This window comes from Rhododendron vialii, chromosome 12a (genome assembly GCF_030253575.1).
Source record: "Rhododendron vialii isolate Sample 1 chromosome 12a, ASM3025357v1".
Lineage (NCBI taxonomy): Eukaryota > Viridiplantae > Streptophyta > Magnoliopsida > Ericales > Ericaceae > Rhododendron > Rhododendron vialii.
Window position 1 is genome coordinate 9,834,868 of NC_080568.1, and position 20,227 is coordinate 9,855,094.

At 37.3% G+C, this 20,227-nt stretch overlaps 2 protein-coding genes and 1 non-coding gene across 5 annotated transcripts; 2 read left to right on the forward strand and 1 right to left on the reverse strand.

The window, feature by feature from the left end:
• The first annotated feature begins 6,005 nt into the window (after positions 1-6,005).
• LOC131310560 (nuclear transport factor 2-like) lies at positions 6,006-10,814 on the forward strand. Of its 2 annotated transcripts, none has more exons than XM_058337642.1 (9): positions 6,006-6,184; positions 7,324-7,544; positions 8,093-8,396; positions 8,602-8,843; positions 9,161-9,320; positions 9,412-9,527; positions 9,607-9,669; positions 9,913-9,980; positions 10,353-10,814. In XM_058337642.1, exons 2-9 carry the CDS (start codon positions 7,350-7,352, stop codon positions 10,585-10,587), a joined length of 1,383 nt encoding a protein of 460 aa, XP_058193625.1. In that variant the 5' UTR covers positions 6,006-6,184; positions 7,324-7,349; the 3' UTR covers positions 10,588-10,814. The 2 variants fall into 2 exon arrangements, with proteins under 2 accessions (XP_058193625.1, XP_058193626.1); XM_058337643.1 differs by having other exon boundaries at positions 6,049-6,184; positions 7,337-7,544.
• Positions 10,815-11,610: 796 nt separating this feature from the next.
• On the reverse strand, positions 11,611-18,060 carry LOC131310559 (uncharacterized). Of its 2 annotated transcripts, none has more exons than XM_058337640.1 (4): positions 17,947-18,060; positions 16,675-17,682; positions 14,953-15,368; positions 11,611-12,489 (listed from the first exon to the last, which is right to left on the reverse strand). In XM_058337640.1, the coding sequence occupies exons 2-4, from the start codon at positions 17,513-17,515 to the stop codon at positions 11,821-11,823; spliced, it is 1,926 nt and encodes a 641-aa protein (XP_058193623.1). In that variant the 5' UTR covers positions 17,516-17,682; positions 17,947-18,060; the 3' UTR covers positions 11,611-11,820. The 2 variants fall into 2 exon arrangements, with proteins under 2 accessions (XP_058193623.1, XP_058193624.1); XM_058337641.1 differs by having other exon boundaries at positions 17,844-17,992.
• A 1,003-nt stretch (positions 18,061-19,063) lies between these two features.
• On the forward strand, positions 19,064-19,137 carry TRNAN-GUU (transfer RNA asparagine (anticodon GUU)). The gene has a single exon. It is a non-coding gene; the product is annotated as a tRNA-Asn (tRNA).
• The last annotated feature ends 1,090 nt before the right edge of the window (positions 19,138-20,227 follow it).

A 20,227-nucleotide genomic window follows, 5' to 3' on the forward strand; every position in this document is an offset into this window, starting at 1 on the left:
CTCACCCTATGTGTAGCGTGACACAACCGAATGCAATTTTAACTTGGAAAGGTAGGCTTTGCTTGTTCTTTATTGATAATATGAAAATACAAGAATTATATACGATGGGGAGATAGAGCACGGACACGAAACACGATAACACGACACGAACCGGATACAAAGTTAACAGGTTAAGGTTGGACATTTTTGACACGAAACATGAAAATAACACGACTCGAGAACACAAATTCTAAATGGTTCGGGTTCGGGTTGAACACGCGAGACACGAAATTGACACGACCAACACGGTTACTAATCTGTGTCACCCATTAACACGTACATATATATATAATATATGGTACATCTGTAATTCTATATAGAGTTGGGCAACAGACACGATAATACGACACGAATCGGACACGAAGTTAACGGTTTAGGGTTGAGCATTTCTAACACGAAACATGAAAATGACACGACTCGAGAAGCACGAATTCTAAATGGGTCGGGTTCGGATTGGGTGATTTGTAACACGAACTCAACTGATACGATACGAATACGACCCGACATGACTAATGACTTGTTACCCAGGTCCGGAGAGACAACTAGAACTGACAAACAAAAACCAACCAAAAAGCGAACACCCGGCCACTAGGATAAAAAACAGAAGAATATCAAACAGCGCCCATTTCAGTACATGAGCACACAACGCTAGCTGCTTTGCTTGTTGAAGAATAATTGTCGTCGGGATGGAGGAAGAACTTGCTTATATAGAGAGTGGTGCTAAATTATTGTAAGTTTTTACTTTTGCTTCAACAACCATTGACATCAACAAAAATATCACCCTTTTGCACTCGCAATTAGGGGTGTTCAAGAAAACCGTTCGAACCGTAAAATCGATCCGATCCGGACCGAATCGTCCTATTTGGTCCGGTTCTGTGGTCAGGTTATGGTTCCAAAAAAATAAAAACCGTTAATTTTGGTTCGGTTACTGGTTCTCAATTAAAGAACCATGGTTATAACCGGACCGGACCGTTTAGAACTAATATATATATATATATATATATATATATATAATTATATATATAAATATGTGTGTAATTTGGTAGGTTAATCTTTTTCTTGCTAAACTTACTTTATTTAGAGATGAAATCTTATTTGTTAGGAAAGCTTTTATTTTCGTCCTTCCTTTTCTATTCTAGTAGATTACCTTCCTATTCTTTCAAATCTTTACAACCTTATTTAACATATTAGTCTTTATAATTTCAATCTCACGTCTCTCTTTCTCACACACCGGTGATAGGTTTGGATGCTAATTGGATAGAACCGGAACCGAACCAAAATCGGCCCGGTTTTGTGGTTTGGTTCTGGTTAGGTTTCATGCATATATTGGTTAGGTTATGGTTCCTAATTTTCTAAAACCGTTTGAAATGGTCCGATTATTGATTTTCTAGAGAATCGGACCAATCCGAACTGTGTATACCCATACTCGCAATCCTTCAAAAGTTAATAATTTAAAAGTTATTTCATTGGCAAGGTCTATACATTCTTTTTTTTTTCTCGGCAAAACAGAACTTTTATAAATACTCGAACGGATACATCAAGGAGACTCAAGCACAGAAAGATTACCAGAAGAAAACAAAAGGAGCAACTAACCAAAACCCTCCAACAAAAAGTTGGATGACAATCACCTCACCCCCAACATACCGTTCTGTTTTATTATATAGGTTTACCGTTCTATTTTATTATTATTATATGGGTTTGAAAATAGAAGGCTGCAATATCTTTATGGAACTTCGAAAAAAATTAACAACTTTGCTACAAACACATAAAAAAATGCACTCACAAGATAGGTGGGGGTTACACACACTGCACACCTCCGGGTTTTTTTTTCCCATAAATATGTAACAAATTCAGTCACATAAGACAAAATGGATGTTTGTGAAAAATTATTTTGACATATTTTTATATTTTAACTTCTAAAAATCAGTTTAGAATGTTTGGCAAAAATTCTAGATATTTGATTTTTAAGATCTACAGATTCTGAGAACCTGAAAAAGGAAAAATTTCTCAAAATTCAAAGCTGGGGTTAGATAGCTTTTGGGTATTTGCAACACAGATTCTCAAAAAAAGGATAAAATTCTCAAAATCTCGCAGCTGCAACAAATAGGTTTGTCAACTTCTACTAAACTCTGAAATCTAAAACTTAGAGCAGAATCTGAAACTAAAATTTGAACTGCGGAATCAATTCAATCTCCGCTTTCAAAATATGTATGTCATCATCCTAACTCTTTCAAAAAGTATACTCTGAACAGTAAATCGTGACATCTGTTTATGATTATTATACATACCACTTTATTTTATTTTACAGATAATGCTTTTTTATTTCACATTTCCGGCTCTTCATAAAAGAAATTCATATAATTTACTATGTACATTAGAAAGAAAAATCTAAATTTAAAAAAGATCAAACCTCCCATTTTCTCTCTCTCCTTTTTATTGAAATAAGAATTACAAATTAGTTTTTAAAAAAAACTTTTAAACGTGATGCACGGCGTCATCAAGAAGATAGAAATTTCATTCTTTTTTTAGCCCTATAATTTATTGTTGTTCTTCCAATAATAAAATGTAGTGATTTGATGCTTTTCTATTTTAGAGTTTATGTTACAGATTGTGCTCCAAGCAACACATTTAATGCAGCAATAAATCATTTAATTAGATTCGAGTAACCCCAAAGAAGGAAAATCCAATGGGCATGCCAGCTCACACCATAAAAAAAGGGAAACTTTTTCCCATAGTATTCACGGCTTCGCACAATTTCATCCGTCTATCTCGACAATCACTGGTAGAGATATGTTTTTAAATTTTACCGATCAAATATATTTTTTACCGGTCAAAATTAATTTTTAATCTGGATCGTTCAAAATACTTTTAGATGCGCTAGATCCAGCTCTGTAAAACTTAGTTTACGGAGCCTCTGTATTTTTACCGACATCAAATAAAAATAATGATTAAAAAAAAAAACAAACATCTTTCAGTGAATCACAGCGAGGTGCCAACAACTTCGGAGTTCGGAGAAACACGAATGCACAGAATCCTGGCAATGCAAATCACATATACCACCCCCTAGGTTTCTCTTCGATGAAAATTACCCATGAGGTTCTGGGAATTGCACTAGTTTTCCTTGTAAGAGTTTGTCTGTTGATTTCTTGGGAGGGAGAAATGAAGTTACTATTAAACTTCCATGCTAAATAAAGGACCTTGTTTAATCACTCATCCATCTTCAGCTTTTTAAACTTTCTCTTCCTCGGACCATTGAATCTGGTTTTTTTCAATTCCTTCGTCCCTCATCACCATTCACTTGACCAAATGCAGCTCCTTTCACACCCTTCCATGGTTAACTGACCATCCAAATTTTATTTATTTTTTGCTTAGAATACATGTAAATTTTTTGAACTAGCCTTACTTTAAACACCCAATCCAATTGTCAATGAACACCCAACCCAAATGTTAATGAACACCCACCCCAAAAATAGCCCACAAATTAACCCACTTGAAATTGAAAGCTCAAATTTCAGCCCACTAACCCAATTTCAGCAATAACAAAATGAAAAAAGAAAAAAAGAAAAGGAATGAACAAATAGAAAAAAAATACAAAAGACCTTCGATCTCGTTCCTCCATGGCTCTCTGTTTGTTTATACTCCCTCCGTCCCAATTTAAATGCTCCTTACGGAAGACTGTGTAACTTTGACCTCAAAAAATAAAGTACTTTCAGAATTAATTTTTAACTTTGTTTTGCATCGTTCAAAAGATACTTTAAAACAGTGCAAAAAAGTTTCAAAAAAAATTATGAAAAATACAATTTTTTTCACAAATTTTTTTGAAAGTCAAAATGACACGACTTTATATATGGAGCATTTAAAATGAGACGAAAAAGGTATATAGTTGTGGTTTCTTGAGATAGTATATTGCAATTTCTGAATACCCTCCTGGAGCCGCCACTGCACCTGGCCACCTTCTCCTCCTGCCACTGCTATTTTTTCCCTCCTAACAGCACTACCATTGTCCATATTTATCTCACATCTTTCCCGTTATTGCTACCACCATTTTACCTTTTGATATCATACTAAAATAAAATACACCCAAAAAAATTTCATTAACAACAAACTAATACGCTTATAACCCCTACTATCTTTGAAACTACTTGTTAATGTGCAAAGGGAAGAAAGGTGAGATAACCAAAGGAGGTTCACATCACTTCACTTCAGTCTCCATAGAAACAAGGTCTATAGTAATGGTAACAATTTTAGGATTGTTAGTATATATTCCTAAGCATAACCCAAATCCCCCTTCCTCAAAACAACCATTTTGCCACTAAAATCACGTTGTTGCCATCGATGTCCTGCACCAATCTTTTGAATCCACATTATCTCGCCCTTGAAACTCTAATATAAAATTTTCTGTAACTCCTATAAAACAAGATCGCCACACTACAATTGATGAAAATTATTTAATAGGGCGGTAAAGGACTCCAATGAGAGATAGAAGACAGGGAGACAAAATAAACATCATTCAACCTATAATCTTTGACTTGCTCCCATTGTTATATCTTTAACCTTCGAAGCTTTTATTGATATTTTCTGGAATTTAATTACTTGATTACTTTAATTTCATTGCAACAATTGAATTGAAAAATCTTGTAAGATTGTAAACCATGTAAGACTATAAACTCCACTATGGTAGAGCACAGTAAACTCAAAATAATACTATACATGGGGTTTATGTTTGGCACATATGTATGTACATTCGTATACATGTATATGTTCCTATTATTTATATACCAAAGTATACATCCTCTACAACTGCCGAGGAGAGATGATATGTATCACGTACACCCAGTCTTTTTGAATAGCTAGAATAGAGGTTATTCAAAATCGGTATCATGATAAAATAGGTTTAACTGTATTGTAAGTGAAGTACGGAGGTAGAGGTAATGGTTTTAATGTAGTTTTGAGTAACAATTACGGAGTAAATGAACGTTCAGATATAACAAGGGGAAAACATAACTTAGAGTTGGTGTTTCATTGATGAATCCTAATTCGCCGATATTGTCAAATTATGTCACTTGTCCTATATGACTACTGACAACTAGTCATTGGAGGAAATTGAATTGTTATTACAAATCTCAAAGAAAAGGACATAACGACCCTAACCACATAAGTACTAGTGTGATAATTAGAAACTTAAGGGACCTCGGTGTACATGTAACCTTTCTCGGGGCAAATCCCGGGTTGTAAAGACATACTCCCTCCGTCCCAATTTACTTGTTTCAGTTCTATTCTAACTGGATTAAAAAACTAGTTATATCTTTAAATTGGTAATGAATTTTATATCCAATATGGATCTTGTTTGATAGATCTCGATTTGTTCTATAATACAATGTTTTCAAAATCACCTAAAACATTATAAATTACAAGATATAATCAATTGAAAAGTGGCACGAACTCCAAAAAGTGACAACTAAATTGGGACGGAGGGAGTAATAATAAAGCCAAATCCATCGTTTTTTATTGTGGACCAACGATTCGCTAAATACACTACGCGATTGTAGTGTGTTTTGGTACACTACACAACGATCTTATTATTTTAATCTAAATCGTTCAGCTTATAAAATTTATTGAAAATAATATAGTATTAAAAATTAAATCAATCAAGCATCAATAACCCATTAATTAAGTTAGATTGTCTTACAGATTATTATTGATATTATACCGACCCATCCATTTTTCGTATAACAAACATTGTCCGATCAAGGGGCTAACAATACCCGACCAACTCATTTATTTTTCCATTCCGTCTACTAGTGAACCGAGCAATTTAGATCACAACAAAAAGATTTCGATGAAGCATACCGAAACGGACTATAGAAAAGCCTCGCCGGAGGCCGTGCAGCACGCTGTGCAGCACGATGCTGCACAGCACACACCCCCTGTCCCTATACTCTCGTAGTGCATTAGCGCAGTGCGAGAAGAACTTTTCCTTATTTTGTAGGGATTTCTTAATTAACCGCCCCCCTCTCTCTCTACTCTCTCTCTCTCTACTTGTGAGCGACCTACCCACAGTATAAATCACACCATTGTCTCTCTCACATCTCTTGCCCTTGTTCTTCACGCGCAGCACATCCCTCTGTCATCTCTGTGTGCTTAGGTACTTTCACATTCGAGTCTATATCTCTGTATTTTCATGGGTATCTTTTTATTTGCGTTCTGATTTGTGTACCTTTTTTTCCGTGATTTTCTTAATCGTTAAAAGATTCGATTTTTACGTTCTGGGTTGTTTAATCTATGTGCAAAGATTGTTTCTCTTTATCTAGAATTAGGGTTTTGGTGAGTGCTTTTTTCTCTTTCTGTATGAGTTTTTTATTTTTTTATAATTTTAACGAGGGAAGGGTTTCATGTTTTATTGGTGATAGTGAAATATTTAGATTTTAATGAGATTAACCATTGAAAGGCTCGGTTTTTATGGGCTGAGATTGTTTCTGTTTTATTCAGATTATGGTTTGAGAATTAGGACAGCTTTCTTCACGTTTCTAATGAGTTTTCTCTTTTACATACTTCCTCCTCTCCAAAATCTGTCGGTTTGCACAACAAGAACTTAAAAATAATATCTTTTGCATGACAAAATTAAAACTTTTCTCATGAGCTGAAGGAACTCATTGGTATCTAGTAAATTGTTAGTAAAATGTATTTGAAGTTCTCGTTTTGCGGACCAGACAAACTTTTTGCGATAGAGGCAGTACATAATTTTTGTTTTTGTTGGATTTAGGGTAAAATTTAAATTTTAGTTGGTGGATATATGTAGTTTTGAACGAGTTTAATCATCAAAAATCTCTTTTTTGTTTTCTAGATTGGTCCATTGATGTGCAGGGATTGTTCTGTTTAAGTAGAATTAGGGTTCAACTGATAGCTTTTTTCAGATTTCAAATGTAGGTTGGTTTTTTACTCTGTTTCTTAGGCTTTCAAGGAAATCTTTGTGCTGCTTACCTTAAAGAAAACTGGGTTTTGTTGTACTTCATTTTCTTTTAATGTAGTTGCAAACTGCATTAAAATTATTCTATAGCTTAGTTTCACATTGATCTTTTTTTTAATTAAAACAGTATGGGTACGAAATCAATATTACGCTTCCATTTCTTGATGTTTTTGCTAGGGTAATTGAGTGCACACATATTTGGGTCTTCCTGTTTTTGCTTGGGATTTGGAATCAATAATAGTGGTAATGTTGAGATTTTTGGTTAAGAAGATAGGAAAAAGGATAAGGGACATTGAAAACTTCAACTGTGTACGCAGATTCTTCTTGTAGTGACAGTGGTTTGATGGTCATTTCAACAGAGATGGCAGAAACTTCTCCCCCTGCCCCCACCACAGAAGAAGTCGGAAACACGTTCGTGCAGCAATATTATGGAGTGTTGCTTGCTCAACCTGATCTTGCTCACAGGTTTTATGAAGAATCTAGTGTATTGGGCCGGCCTGGCCCCAATGGACTTATGGTTAAAGTGACAACCTTGCAAGTAAGTTTCTGCCCAGGGTGTTTATTTTGTAATAATGTATGCTAATTACCAGTTGTGTATAATTTGTTGAAGTCTGTGTGCGGTAAAAATGGTAGAAATCTTTGACATGGATAAACTTCCAGTGTCATTACAGGCGTTGTTCGTGGTTAGGATCCTTTTGTTTCTTGGGATGGTTTACATAGACTTGTTATCAATGTTTGCCACAGCTTAGTTTGCCATCTAATTGAGCACATAATTAATGGAAACAAAACATATGTAACCATTTTTTTTATCCTCAAAACTTACGTAACTTACCATGGGATTTTCTTGGTATTCAGTCAAAGGATTAGGCAGCGTAAGACAATTCGTGGAAAACATTTAAGTTTGTTGTGAACTTTCACTAAATTCATGATACTCACATACGTAAAATTTGTGGAATGTGATAATTGGTGTTAATTTTATTTTTCTATATCATTTATTAAATAAGGTGCCTAAGTCCTGATCTTGTCTGCAGTTCTAGCCATGATGTTGAATTGGCATAACGTCAAATTTTATGTATCTTGGGACAGGGCATTAAACAGATGATCCTGTCATTTGACTACATTGGCTGCAAGGCTGAGATAAAGACTGTTGATTCTCTGGATTCTTGTAAGGAAGGGGTGATAGTTTTGGTAACAGGTTGGTTGACTGGGAAGGATCATGTGACAAGAAGCTTCTCGCAAACTTTCTTTCTGGCTCCGCAACCAACAGGCTACTATGTATTGAATGACGTTTTTAGGTTCGTGGATGAGGTTAAGGCATCTACCCCTTCAGAATCAGAATTTAGTGATGCCAATGAGAACGCTGCGAGCACTCCTTCAACACCAAAGCAAGGTAGGTTTGTGCTAAGTGTTTGTTTCTTTTCCTTGTAGTTGCCTTTTATTCTAAACTTTCAGAAGGATTATACAATAGAAAGTGAGCATGTGCGGATTGCTTACCAGTGGATTGAATTGGTTTGTGATAGAGTGGGTTATGTGATTTCTATGTTTATTGGTCCCATTCTGTATTTGTTATTTACGTGATCGGTAATTTTATTCAGAGTCTGCTCATGCTCCTATTCAACTGGACCAAAGTCCAAGATCTCCCCCCAAGGCCGCAAGTCAGGGCAGTGAGGCCTGTGAGTCATCAGATACAAAAGATTCACCTGACAGCGACTCGGTTGTTAAAGAAGTTGTCAGCGAACAACCACTTAGTTCAAGCCAGAATGGTGGGCTCACAGTTTCCGTAAAGTCAGTTCCAAAGGATCAGGAGAATCGCCCAAAGATGTCTTATGCCTCAATAGTGAGTTCATTGTGCATATGAGTATTTCGATTGTTTTTTATTTTTGGGCCATGTTCTCATCAGGGATTGTAGAGAGATTTGCTGATGGAAAAAATTTAGGGTTTTGTGAAAAGGGAAATCTCCTAAACTTTTTGTTCCACCCTTAAATCTGTATACAAATTGCTGCTCCAAAGATACCTTAGTGAATTAACTTAATGATTCAGGTCTTGGTGTGAATGTGTTGTACATTCTTTTTCATCCTCAAAATCCCTAGACAACTCCTTGATCCAAACACAGCCCTAGTGAGATAATTTAATGATTTGAGTCTTGGTGTATAGGTGGCAAAGGAGAGTACAGTGACTTCTCCTGTCCATACACCTACTGTAATTGTTAAAGCTTCAAGCACTCATTACCTGGACCGGGCGTCTCCAAAAGCAGCAGCAGCAGCTCCTCCTAGTAATAACAGGGCCCCACAAAAGAGTATTACTCTTACGGAAGGTATGTACTTTCTTGTAGATTGATATGGATTTACGCAATATCTAAAATATTCTCTCATGTTACTGAATTTTACTTCATGTTGTTGTCACAGGTAAGGCCATTTATATTGGAAATTTGCCTTCTGATATTACGGATGAACAACTTGATGAAGTTCTCAAGACATTTGGACCTGTTAAGAAGGATGGCATTCAAATTAGAAAATACAATGTATGCTCGAATGATTTTGTTCCTTATGTTTCATATCTATACTCTCTTCCCATCTTTACTCTGAAACTCCTCTGAGCAGGATGGGTTCTGTTACGGATTTGTGGAATTTGTATCCTCCAGTGCTGCGCGTAGTGCAGTTGAGGTACTCACAGTAAATTCCTATTGACTTGTATAATTCTTTCCTTCTGACTAACCCTGCTAACCTCTTTTGCATAATTTGTACTTTTTATTTTAATGTTGGTTAAGCTAATGGTACAATTTCCCCCCTTAAAGAAGGGTTACCAAATCCGTTTTCTTAAGAAATTGTCAACAATAGGGTTGTTTATCTTTCATGTGGCCCTGTAATTTAAACTGCTTCCTCATGAAGATTTGTGTGATATTTCAGGCTCATCATATCATGATCGGATCAAATGAAGCTTATATCACGGAGAAAAAATCTCCCAATCAGGGCAAGTGGAACTATACAACTCCCTTCGTTTTTTATTGTAGTCTAACGAAGGTGGCATCCTTTATGTCTGTCTCTTGTAAGAATTTGACAAGGAAAAATATGCTGGCCGACTTTGAAAAAGTTCACCAAATACTCCGAAACTAGCCTACTTTCCTGAATTGTTTGATAGCTTTCCTGAATTGTTTGATAAATATAGTTGGCTCATGTTTTTTTTTTTTTTTCAAATACAACATTCAGAAAAGGTTAGCTAAAAGCTTTTAAAAAAATTATCGTGAACATAATTCAAAAAATGAATTAAGTTCTTAGATATTGTGTGCAGTTCAAAAAAAAAGAAAAGAGTTGGACACTACTAAGATGTTATTTGTTCTTACAGCTAGCAATGGCAGAGGGAAGTTCGCATCGGGAAAGGGTGATTTCCGCAATGACAGTTACAGGAACCGGGAAAACGTTCGTGAAGGTCGTAGCTATGGCGGATCTCAAAATGGGAACCGTGATGGTGATTTCGGGGGTCAGTACAAAAGCCCTAGGGGAAGCAATGGAGAAAGTCGTCAGAGGGTGTACCAAAATGGGGGTGGAAGCACACCCCGGGGCCGGTCAAGTGGCTCCAAGTAGACTGCAGTATATCCTACCAATAAGAGACAGCTGCCTGCTTGAAATAGGTTGAAAAATATCATTTTTAATTATTTTGAAGATTTCTTTCTTAGGCATTTGAGGCTAACGTTGAGGTGAAAGGTGTTTTCCTTAGATTAGAAAAAGGGGGAAAAGAACAATCTACAACTTTTTTTTTGTAATTACACAACAATTTTCTCTCTAATTTAGTGTCAAAGGGCTTTTATTCATGATGGTACAGTATTCTCTCTGTGTGTGTGTGTGTGTATGGAGTCTATGGACGTTGGGATGTCTGAAGCTGCAATATAGGGTATTGCCCACTTGTGCTTAGCCTTGGTCAGCCTTGTATCTTTGAACTTCTAAGCTCCATGGATTTACAAGAGAATGATTTGTAGTTCGTTATTTTATTTATTTATTATTATTATTATTATTTTTTTTTTTTTTTGGGGGGGGGGGGGGGGGGGGGGGGGGGGGAAGGGGATCTGTCATGGTAGCAGAGGTACACTTGGCTGTTTTGGGCTCTCAAGCATAGGAATGAGCTGCAATGTGAAGATTACTGATCCTCGTGATTGCTCTTTGCCCTTACATTGTGTTTTGATTCTTTTAAAGAGTATAAAACGAATGAGCTGGAATAAGAAGATACTAATTCCAAGAGACACCTGGTTATAAACAGAAGAAGAAGATAATTTTTCCAGTTAACTTATGATCTCAGGGAAGCACTTTCTTATTTCCAATACAACGCGGAAGTATTTTTATTTTTATTTTTCAAATGGAAAAAGCTCATTAGAACATTCACAGAAAATAACTAGCCAGTCACATTCAACCACCACCGTGAGTAGATTTTGAGTACAACAGTAACACCAAGTAAGAGGTGTCAACGCCTGCACCCAGTAAATTGATTTTGCCATAACAGGAGTAAGAACACTCTCTAGGACCAAGGCAAGGCCTTAGACATGCTCCCGAGCAGAACGGCGAAAAAAGATTTATGTGCATTAAAGAATCCATTCTAAAGTAGCACTATGTACCTAAATAAGAAAGGCATTATATGAAGACCTGCAATATACAGATTATACCAGTCCAACCACAACTTTTGTTGGGAGACCTGAAATTTTTCCATTTTCTAGACAATAAGGAAGACCTCCATCTGCCATTCTTTCTATTCTATGTTCAAATGATTTGTACATTGCCTATCTATAATCCTATATTTGTTTCTCATTGTCAATCAATGGAATACATCTAACTAGAATTCAAAACCGTGGACAACCCTTGCCTGGATTTCTTCACTATTTGTCTTATCAGAAGTTCATCATCGCTTTCTCCATCTTCACTCTCCGCAGCAACTTCACTTGATCCCCGACTCCTTAATATCCGCTCTTCCAACGTCCCGATCAAATTATCACGACCCTTATTTTGACCCTCGCCAAGTCGTTTATGATAACGAGGAATCACTTCCTCAATATGGCTATTGCGACATGCTGCATCTGGCGTTTCTTGATTTGAATCTGCCACCCAGATTATCTCATCATAAGCCTCACTGCGAGCATCCAAACCTTCCCCTGACAAATTTATCTCAAAAGGTTGGTCCATTTCATAGACTTCATTTACGTTTGGGCTTCCTGGGGTTGATGAGGCCATATTCGTCTGAGAGATTCGGTGTTGCCATTTGAGAGACTGCACCTTTTTCTGGCTGTTTTGAAGAGCTGCCTCTAGCTCCTCTATTCGTGCTTCAAGTCTCGATTTAATTACCTCATGAAGTCGCAAGCTCAGCTCCCTAGGTGAGACTGCATAGTTTGCAGTCTGAGTGTGGTCGGCAGGGGTCCAACTTGCATCTGAGTCTGATCGAGATTGCACCAAACCTACTTTTAAGTCTCCTTGAATCACCTCTGCTTCAAAGTCTGGATTGAGCTGCAACAAAGTAACTCAAAACCTATAAATCTCTGCTAGTCACATCATACACAACAAAAACTGATCATGCAGTTTATGAATATTTCAATGTCAATTAGTGAAATATCTCTCTGACTCTATCAGTTCATCATCTTCAAATCCATTGATAGAAAGACATCCAGCAGGCATTGGGACAAATGATCAAACGCCAAAAAAATCATGATTGCACAAGAAAAAGACAAGACGGAAATACTTCAAAAGTTATGCAGTTAAATTCTTCTCGAGGAAATAGGAAACTTTATTAGCATGAAATGTTGAGGTTCTAAGAACAAAACTCGTCAAACTGGAAACTCTAGACTCATGGAGAAGGTGAAATCCTGTTTCAAATCGTAGATCCACAATCGTAGATCCACTAGTGTTGGCACGCCTCTGCCTTAATAACTCCAAATAATTGAAAATTCTCCAAAGTCTATCATATTCTTACCTTAAGATCCTGTCTCAAATTCAGACGCCCTAAAACTGCCTCTTAGATTTTCTAAGTTTCATGCAAGGTGACATTTCTCAAAATAGCTGTCCATATAATGTCCATAACCAAAGGTCATGTGCGACATTCTAACTATTGCTTTAAGGGTCTTAAAGTGCAACAAATATAAAGTCTGAGAAATCAAGTTTGGATTACGATAAAACAATAATGATGTCATCTTGTGGACATGAAACACTTCCAATTCCCAAAACACCACGCACCCGATTCGTACACGCATCTATGTGTACATTCCCATAACCACTTCAACTTCCTTCCCCCAGGCCATAGAAAAAAAACCCTCAAACCCCCACACAATCTCTCTCTCTCTCTCTCTCTGCACTCCGATGGGTCTGATTGATGTGACGCAAGTGGCAACGGGTCTCAGCGTCTTGGCCGGAGCAGTTTTTCTCAAGTCGGTGATGGACCAGAAACCCACGATGGGCCTGACCCAGTTCCAGAGGTGCCCGAGCTGCAACGGGTTGGGCTGAGTCGCCTGCCTCTGTTCCCGCTGGTCCAAAGGTGACGTCAGGTGCTGGACTGGAGAAATAGTCCACAACAGTATCATGTACAGAAAAAAGGAAAGGGGAAGAAGTGAATTATTGGATCTCGTTTTAACCAAGAGCAAGGCAAGATTATGACTGTCGAGTAATATGGCTCAAGATAGGAGTGAGCTGAGGAAGGGCACTGCCTACGATAAGGATCGAAGACACAACTCATATAGTTCAAAAACTTGGCCTGCGTTGAGGAAAATGGTGAAGCACGATTTCTTGAGCCAAACCAGACACTTTAAATACAGTTCAAGTTTTCATTTTATTGTCTTCCATACCACAAAACAATAAGCACCAAAATAATCATCACAAAAAACATCTAAGTTAAAAGGCTGAAAACGTGATCAATGTCATTACATTATGAAACCCATGACCAGGAATTTTAATCGATTCCTTTAAGAAAACAAACAGCAGTCAACAGAGAAAAGATGCCACTAGGAGAAGCCACCTCAATTAGGAGTTTAAAACCAGCCAATACTGTTTTATTTTGCCTCTCGTATCCATACGATTTCGCACTTCTCGACAAATCTAATCTGTTTCATTATTCTAAGAGGCTATTCTATTCTACGTAATGAAGAACTTGTTATTCTTAACTCTTGGGCTCACGAATTCCTATCTAAATTACCCGCAAATGCAATGGTGGCCTCGGGTTCAGCAATAACGACCTTCCCCAACAACAACAACAACAACGACGACAACAACAACAACAGAACCCATGTAGTCCCTAATCATTGGAGGTATGGGCGGGGGAGGATTGGAGACAGACCTAACCTTTGGCAATATGCACAAAATGGCTGCTCTCAAAATACCACTCAAACAGTGGCCCCCCTATACCTGTTTTGCTGCGGAACCATGCCCCAAAATCAAAGCCAAATGGCATCAGAGAGGGCAGACCTAGAGATCCAATTCAATAATGACCTTCCCCAACATACCAAAACTAGCTATCACCCCACCAGTTGTAGGAGATGCAAGGATTGATATATAAAATCGTTTGGCATCTAATTAAACCCATGACCAGGAATTTTAATTGATTCCTTTAAGAAAACAAACAGCAGTCAACAGAGAAAAGATGCCACAAGGAGAAGCCACCTCAATTAGGAGTTTAAAATAAGCCAATACTGTTTTATTTTGACTCTCGTTTTGCTACTCATGAACTTACCAGTAGCATCTTCTGATCGCCTTTTACATTGATGGCCAACTTGATGGTAGCATGGGCCACAAAACGGTGATCATGAGATTTGCAGTAGGAAAATTCAGGAGCATCCTTAAACTAGTAAAAGGGACTAAAATTGCTGGGAGCATCCCAATATTGAAATAGAAGAGAATTATGGCTCCAAAATAACATCATAGAATAAACTGCTAGTAACACAATAATGCGTGCAGTTGAATTTTTGTATATTCAGGGGTTGTTACCTCAACAAAATCAGATATACTTTCCAAAGTAGATGCTTTCATGTTTAGTTCCAACCTCTCCAGTTCAGCTTCAAGTTCTGCCTCAATTTTACTCATTAACTCATGGCTCTCTACTTCCTGATCATCCAGCTCTTTCCTCTCGTGTTTTGCAGATTTCTGTTTAGAGGAAGATGCAATGGGTTCTGGATTGCTGGAGGAACAATCAGTTGTCACCTGGGACTGATGGTATTCACCAGCTATCTCCTTCACAGTTAGCATTGCTTTCATCTCAAGCTCCTCTTGCAAATCTCTCACCAAATTCTCACTCTGCTTCAACATTTCACTTAGGTCGTCCATTTCTTTTTTATTTGATATGATGGTTGATATTATGCCAATAGTGATCCCAATAATGAAGAGTAGCATTCCTTCGGGTGAGCCTGACACCAGTAAGAAGTAATGTATTAAAGGGCCCGTGGCATTGAAAAGGCAAAAAGAGCATGAAGCAATTAGTATAAGTTTTCACTTATGAACATATATACCTATGTTCATCGAATGTGGATTGTTCCAGCACGAGGAACAAGACGGGACAGTGGTATGCCACATGTCGTAAATTGTGGTACGGTCCAGGTAGGTTTTCGTCTGGACGGTGGTTAAGTCCGTCAGACGCAACGCGACTAGGGAAATACATTTTTGGGGTTTTTATAAAAGGTTAGAAGCCTATTTCGGTTAGGATTTGTTAGGAAAGTACTCTCTTATCATAAATACTTGTATTTGGATTCATTATTTACATGTGAGAGGCAATATAATAGTCTCAAAAAGGGTTTGGGGAAAGAGAACTTGTTTTTGGACTTGGTTAGATTTTAGAGGGAGTTGCTGCAGAAACACCTCTTTGTTGCTCGTTTGAGCATTCATTTTCCTTTGCATTAGTGGAAGCCTTTGATCAACTGCCAGTGGAAGCCGAACCACGTAAATCTTTTGTCTCTCTTAGTTTGATTGTCTCTCTCGTTTGTTTGGTTTGGTTTGCTTTGCTTTGCTTTGCACATTAGTTCTTTTCTTTGATTCAGTATTCATAACCATCAATTTTTCGTACTTCATAGTGCGTTGTGCCTATGGTGGCTCTCCGCACAACAGGGTTCCAAATAACGTTACAAAGTACCATATTTCGGAAGGTGTGTTCTTAAACATAAAGCATTTCCATGGCAAATGCACTGACAAGGAATCAATTCTGGCATGGACAATATGTGGCAGTGCCGCAGTTCATACCTCCCTGAGGTTGCTATGTGAGACACATCATAACCCAGTTGGAGATGACACCCACTTAGTTTCATGGCAACAGCATCTTTTCTGATTACTCTCATATTCATTTATAAAACCAACATTAGAACGTACGTCAATTTAACCAGATTCTTTAGCCCTACTTTCAACGAGGAAATATTTAAACCAAAATCAAATTTATTCCAGAACCTAGGTTTAAGTTCTCACATGATTGAGTAACTCATTCATCCACACCTAAAAATAGAGCTAACTGATATGCGGCACAAGTGGCCATACAGCGCACATAACTATGAAAGAGCATACTTTCATGCATTGGTTTTGCTATAGGAACCCAAAAGACTTCTAGAAATGAATTAGCTGATGGTCAATATCCTGATAAGTAAAGAAAATACATGAAACTTCAAAAGTGCCAAAACAAGTTCATCACATCATGGGCCTATACCTTGTAAATGAAAAGAGAGTCTATACCTTGCGAAGGAAATGTTCCAACAGATAACCGTGTTGTGGAACTGCTCAACTGCCCCTTTCCAATCCTTTGTTCTGGTTTCCTTACGAGCTCCACAATACCAATTTGTTGCGGTGAATGGGTTCCCAAAGATGTGCTACTAGTATCTTCCAAGGAGATCCCAACTTTGTTCTTAACCCTACGTTCTTTACCACCATCCCGTACGCCAAGTGAATCAATACCCTCTCTTATCATTCTCCTGTTCCCATCAGTAACCAACAACGGCCTCACTGTTTGTGTAAGTGATGGTGGACCTGACCTAATCAAGTAATCTTCCCCTCTTTCTTGATCTCTATACAGCTGGGCAGTAAGGCAACTTTCTAAAGAGTTCAGTGGTTTAGCATAAAACTCATGAGACCACCTACTTCTTAGTGGCCTTCTTCTTGATAATCTATTGGTATCAGATTTGGGTAAAACATCACCACAATTGTCAAAACCCTCACCAACTGAACCCTCCTGACAACTTTGTTTTCCTTGGAATTCTGGAAGCAAACTAGTCATCGTAAGCACATTATAATTCTCATAATTCCCTACATTTGCCAACATTGTAGCACCACTGCCACTGGTAGAAGCATCATTAAGCTGCTCATCTGAAATGTCATCCCCTCTCTCTGAAGATTCTTTCTCTAGTCTTCTTCGCAACCATCTGCGGAAAGGAGATGTTTGGTCCCGAATCTGCTGCAGCAAATCTCTGAAATCAGATTGCCGGGGAGTCGAATTCCCAGAAGATAATTCTGATTCCCCAGACAAGTACTTAGCTAAATACCCAGCACCAGCTGCTGCTGCAACAACCCATAAATCCATTCCCTATCTCCGTACTCGGATAGATCAAAATTTCCTAAATAACATTTGATTTTTTCTTCAGTTTATGAAGTTCAAAATCTTGAATAGTAACTATGAATTCATTGACACATCAAGAATGGTTGAGCTCAGAACCCAAGAACCCAGAAGCAGAAATACATCAATCAATCCTACAAAGACAGAAGATGAACATGACAAAAAAAGAAAACATGCAAAAGGAACCCATACACAGAAACAACAAACGAAATTTCATGGGCTGTGAACAATCAAAGTACTAATAGATAGCAAATGGAAATCCAAACAACCCATTTGAAGGTAACATGTGTCGTACAAAACCCATGAAGGGAATGAAATGATCTGCCCAAAAAGAATGAACATTCAAATCGGCAGGCGAAATCAATTGAAAAGCTATAAGGAGAGGGTTAAAGGTCCACCACATGGTTTGGAAATTGGGACCCAAGACGAGCACCGCCGCAGTTCCCTCTATTATCTGCTCCTGGGCACAGACCGAGTCTCTAAAATTATTTTTTTGAAACAGCCTCTGAAAAAGCCTTTTAAAAAATAAAAAAATAAAAAATAAAAAATAAAAAAAGAACCCTCTGAAAATTAGTGCTAACAAAATCTGTATTTTTTTTTAAACCTTGGTTGAAATTTTACTTCCCCATAATAAAGACATGAATATTTTCCCGTATCTGTCAGGGACGGACGTTGGAGGTGTTTCACAAATGAGTCAGGTGGGTACGGTTGACATGTGCCCGTTTGGCACATTGTCCATGATTCGAATTAAAAATAATCTATTAACGGTAATAAAAATATGAAATTTTTTTTGAACGGTCTGGATTCGCCGGTCGAACACCACGTTAGCCGTACTCACCCAGCACTGAACAATTCCTCCACAAATATGAAACCCCACAAGGATCCCATCCCTTTCTGTAATCAACCTGAAAGAGAATTTACAAACGCGATGGAATTTTTTACAAGTGGGTAGTAGTTATCAGAGGAGAGTTTTTCTATGCATATTTGCAGGCTATCGCTATGATGTTCTCGAGCAGTTTGGGAGTATGATACTCCAATTGTTTCTAACCAATGGGTTATACGAGTGGATCTCAACGATTGATTGTCAAAAAATCTCAGTAGTAAGTGTAGCCATACAATGTAATAAAAGTGTTGTCATATAACATAATAAGTGTTGCTTTAATATGTAAATCCAGTTTTTATGATAAGTAATTGAAATTTTTTGGCGGAAAAATAATAAAACCATCTCGTTTTTAGCAAATCTATCTTACTTTTTTTGGGTGGTTTTGATCTAACGGCTTTGATTTACATAGTTTTCAATCTAAGGGTTCATATTCAATGGAAATATTATGCTCTCACACCACTTGGTCGTATGACAGAAATTTTCATATTGGCAACCATATATACTACCCAACCAACTTTTTTTCATTTTTCTTTTGTCAATACCTAACTCAACAACCACAGCAACTGGGGAAATAATTTTTCAACTATCAATATATAATTTAATTCTTTTTTGGGGGCATAAATAGATACATAGCTGGAATAGCTCAGTTGGCTAGAGCGTGTGGCTGTTAACCACAAGGTCGGAGGTTCAAGCCCTCCTTCTAGCGTCATTTAATTCTTTTTCTGTCTAATTTTTCACCAACTCAATTTTTTGACTAATCTATCAAGCAAAAATTATTACATTTTCTGATGGTAAAATGCCTACGCTCGCGCTCTTAATCCTTGCTCTGCGATTCTTGTACCCACGAATTTTAGTTGTTTTGGAGGTTCTTAAGAAACGCTTTCACACTCATGCTCCCGCACTTGCACCCACACACGTTTTATGTGACTTAGGGTAAAGGTAACAGGCCTAGGAAAAATTGTACTGGCTTTTGAAGTTTGAGAACAATTTGAGTCTGTCTTTTCATTCATCTTTTTCTAATTTTTATTTAATGAAGGGGTGACATTCATGTAAAGAGATGGCAATGCCGGCAAGAATAGTTTGTAACAAAATTCCGTAGGCAAAAGAAAATTTGTCTGATTGATGTAAATAGTGAAGGATATATAATCACATAGGATATGTTGTCCCATGGATCAATAGTGATGAATGAATACTTCTACATACATCATGATGTTGTATGTTCCACACATGTGAGATCATATATTTTATGAACATTGAATTCGGCTCGTAAGAATCTTAACCAAATACGGGATATGTGATCTTTATAGATACTGACGGAGCCACTAGACGCCCACCCGGATAAGGGCTCCCCCTGAATTTATTATTATTATTATTATTATTATTATTATTATTTAAGTTTTAGTTCACCTGAAACAACTCACACACATCCACACATATCAAGGATATTTTGTTCAATTACTCATAAGTTGGTCAACATTATCTACTTTATTTATGATCCATATATAGTTCTATACTAGGTCCCACTTCAATACTCAAAGACAATTTTTAACGTCTTATGAATGACTTACTCAAATCGTTAGACAACCATGCCCCCAAAATAAATGCTTTTGATTATTGAAAAGGAAACCGGCATAAGCCTTGCAAAAAGTGAGTAATATGTTTTTAATGTTCACCCAGTGTTTATGTGGATGAACAAAATAGTAAACCAAAACATAAAAACTCCCCCTTATTTCTCATGATGTAATAACAACGCCACTATCGTATCGCCAAAAATCATCAAATCGTGTGTAGTTGGA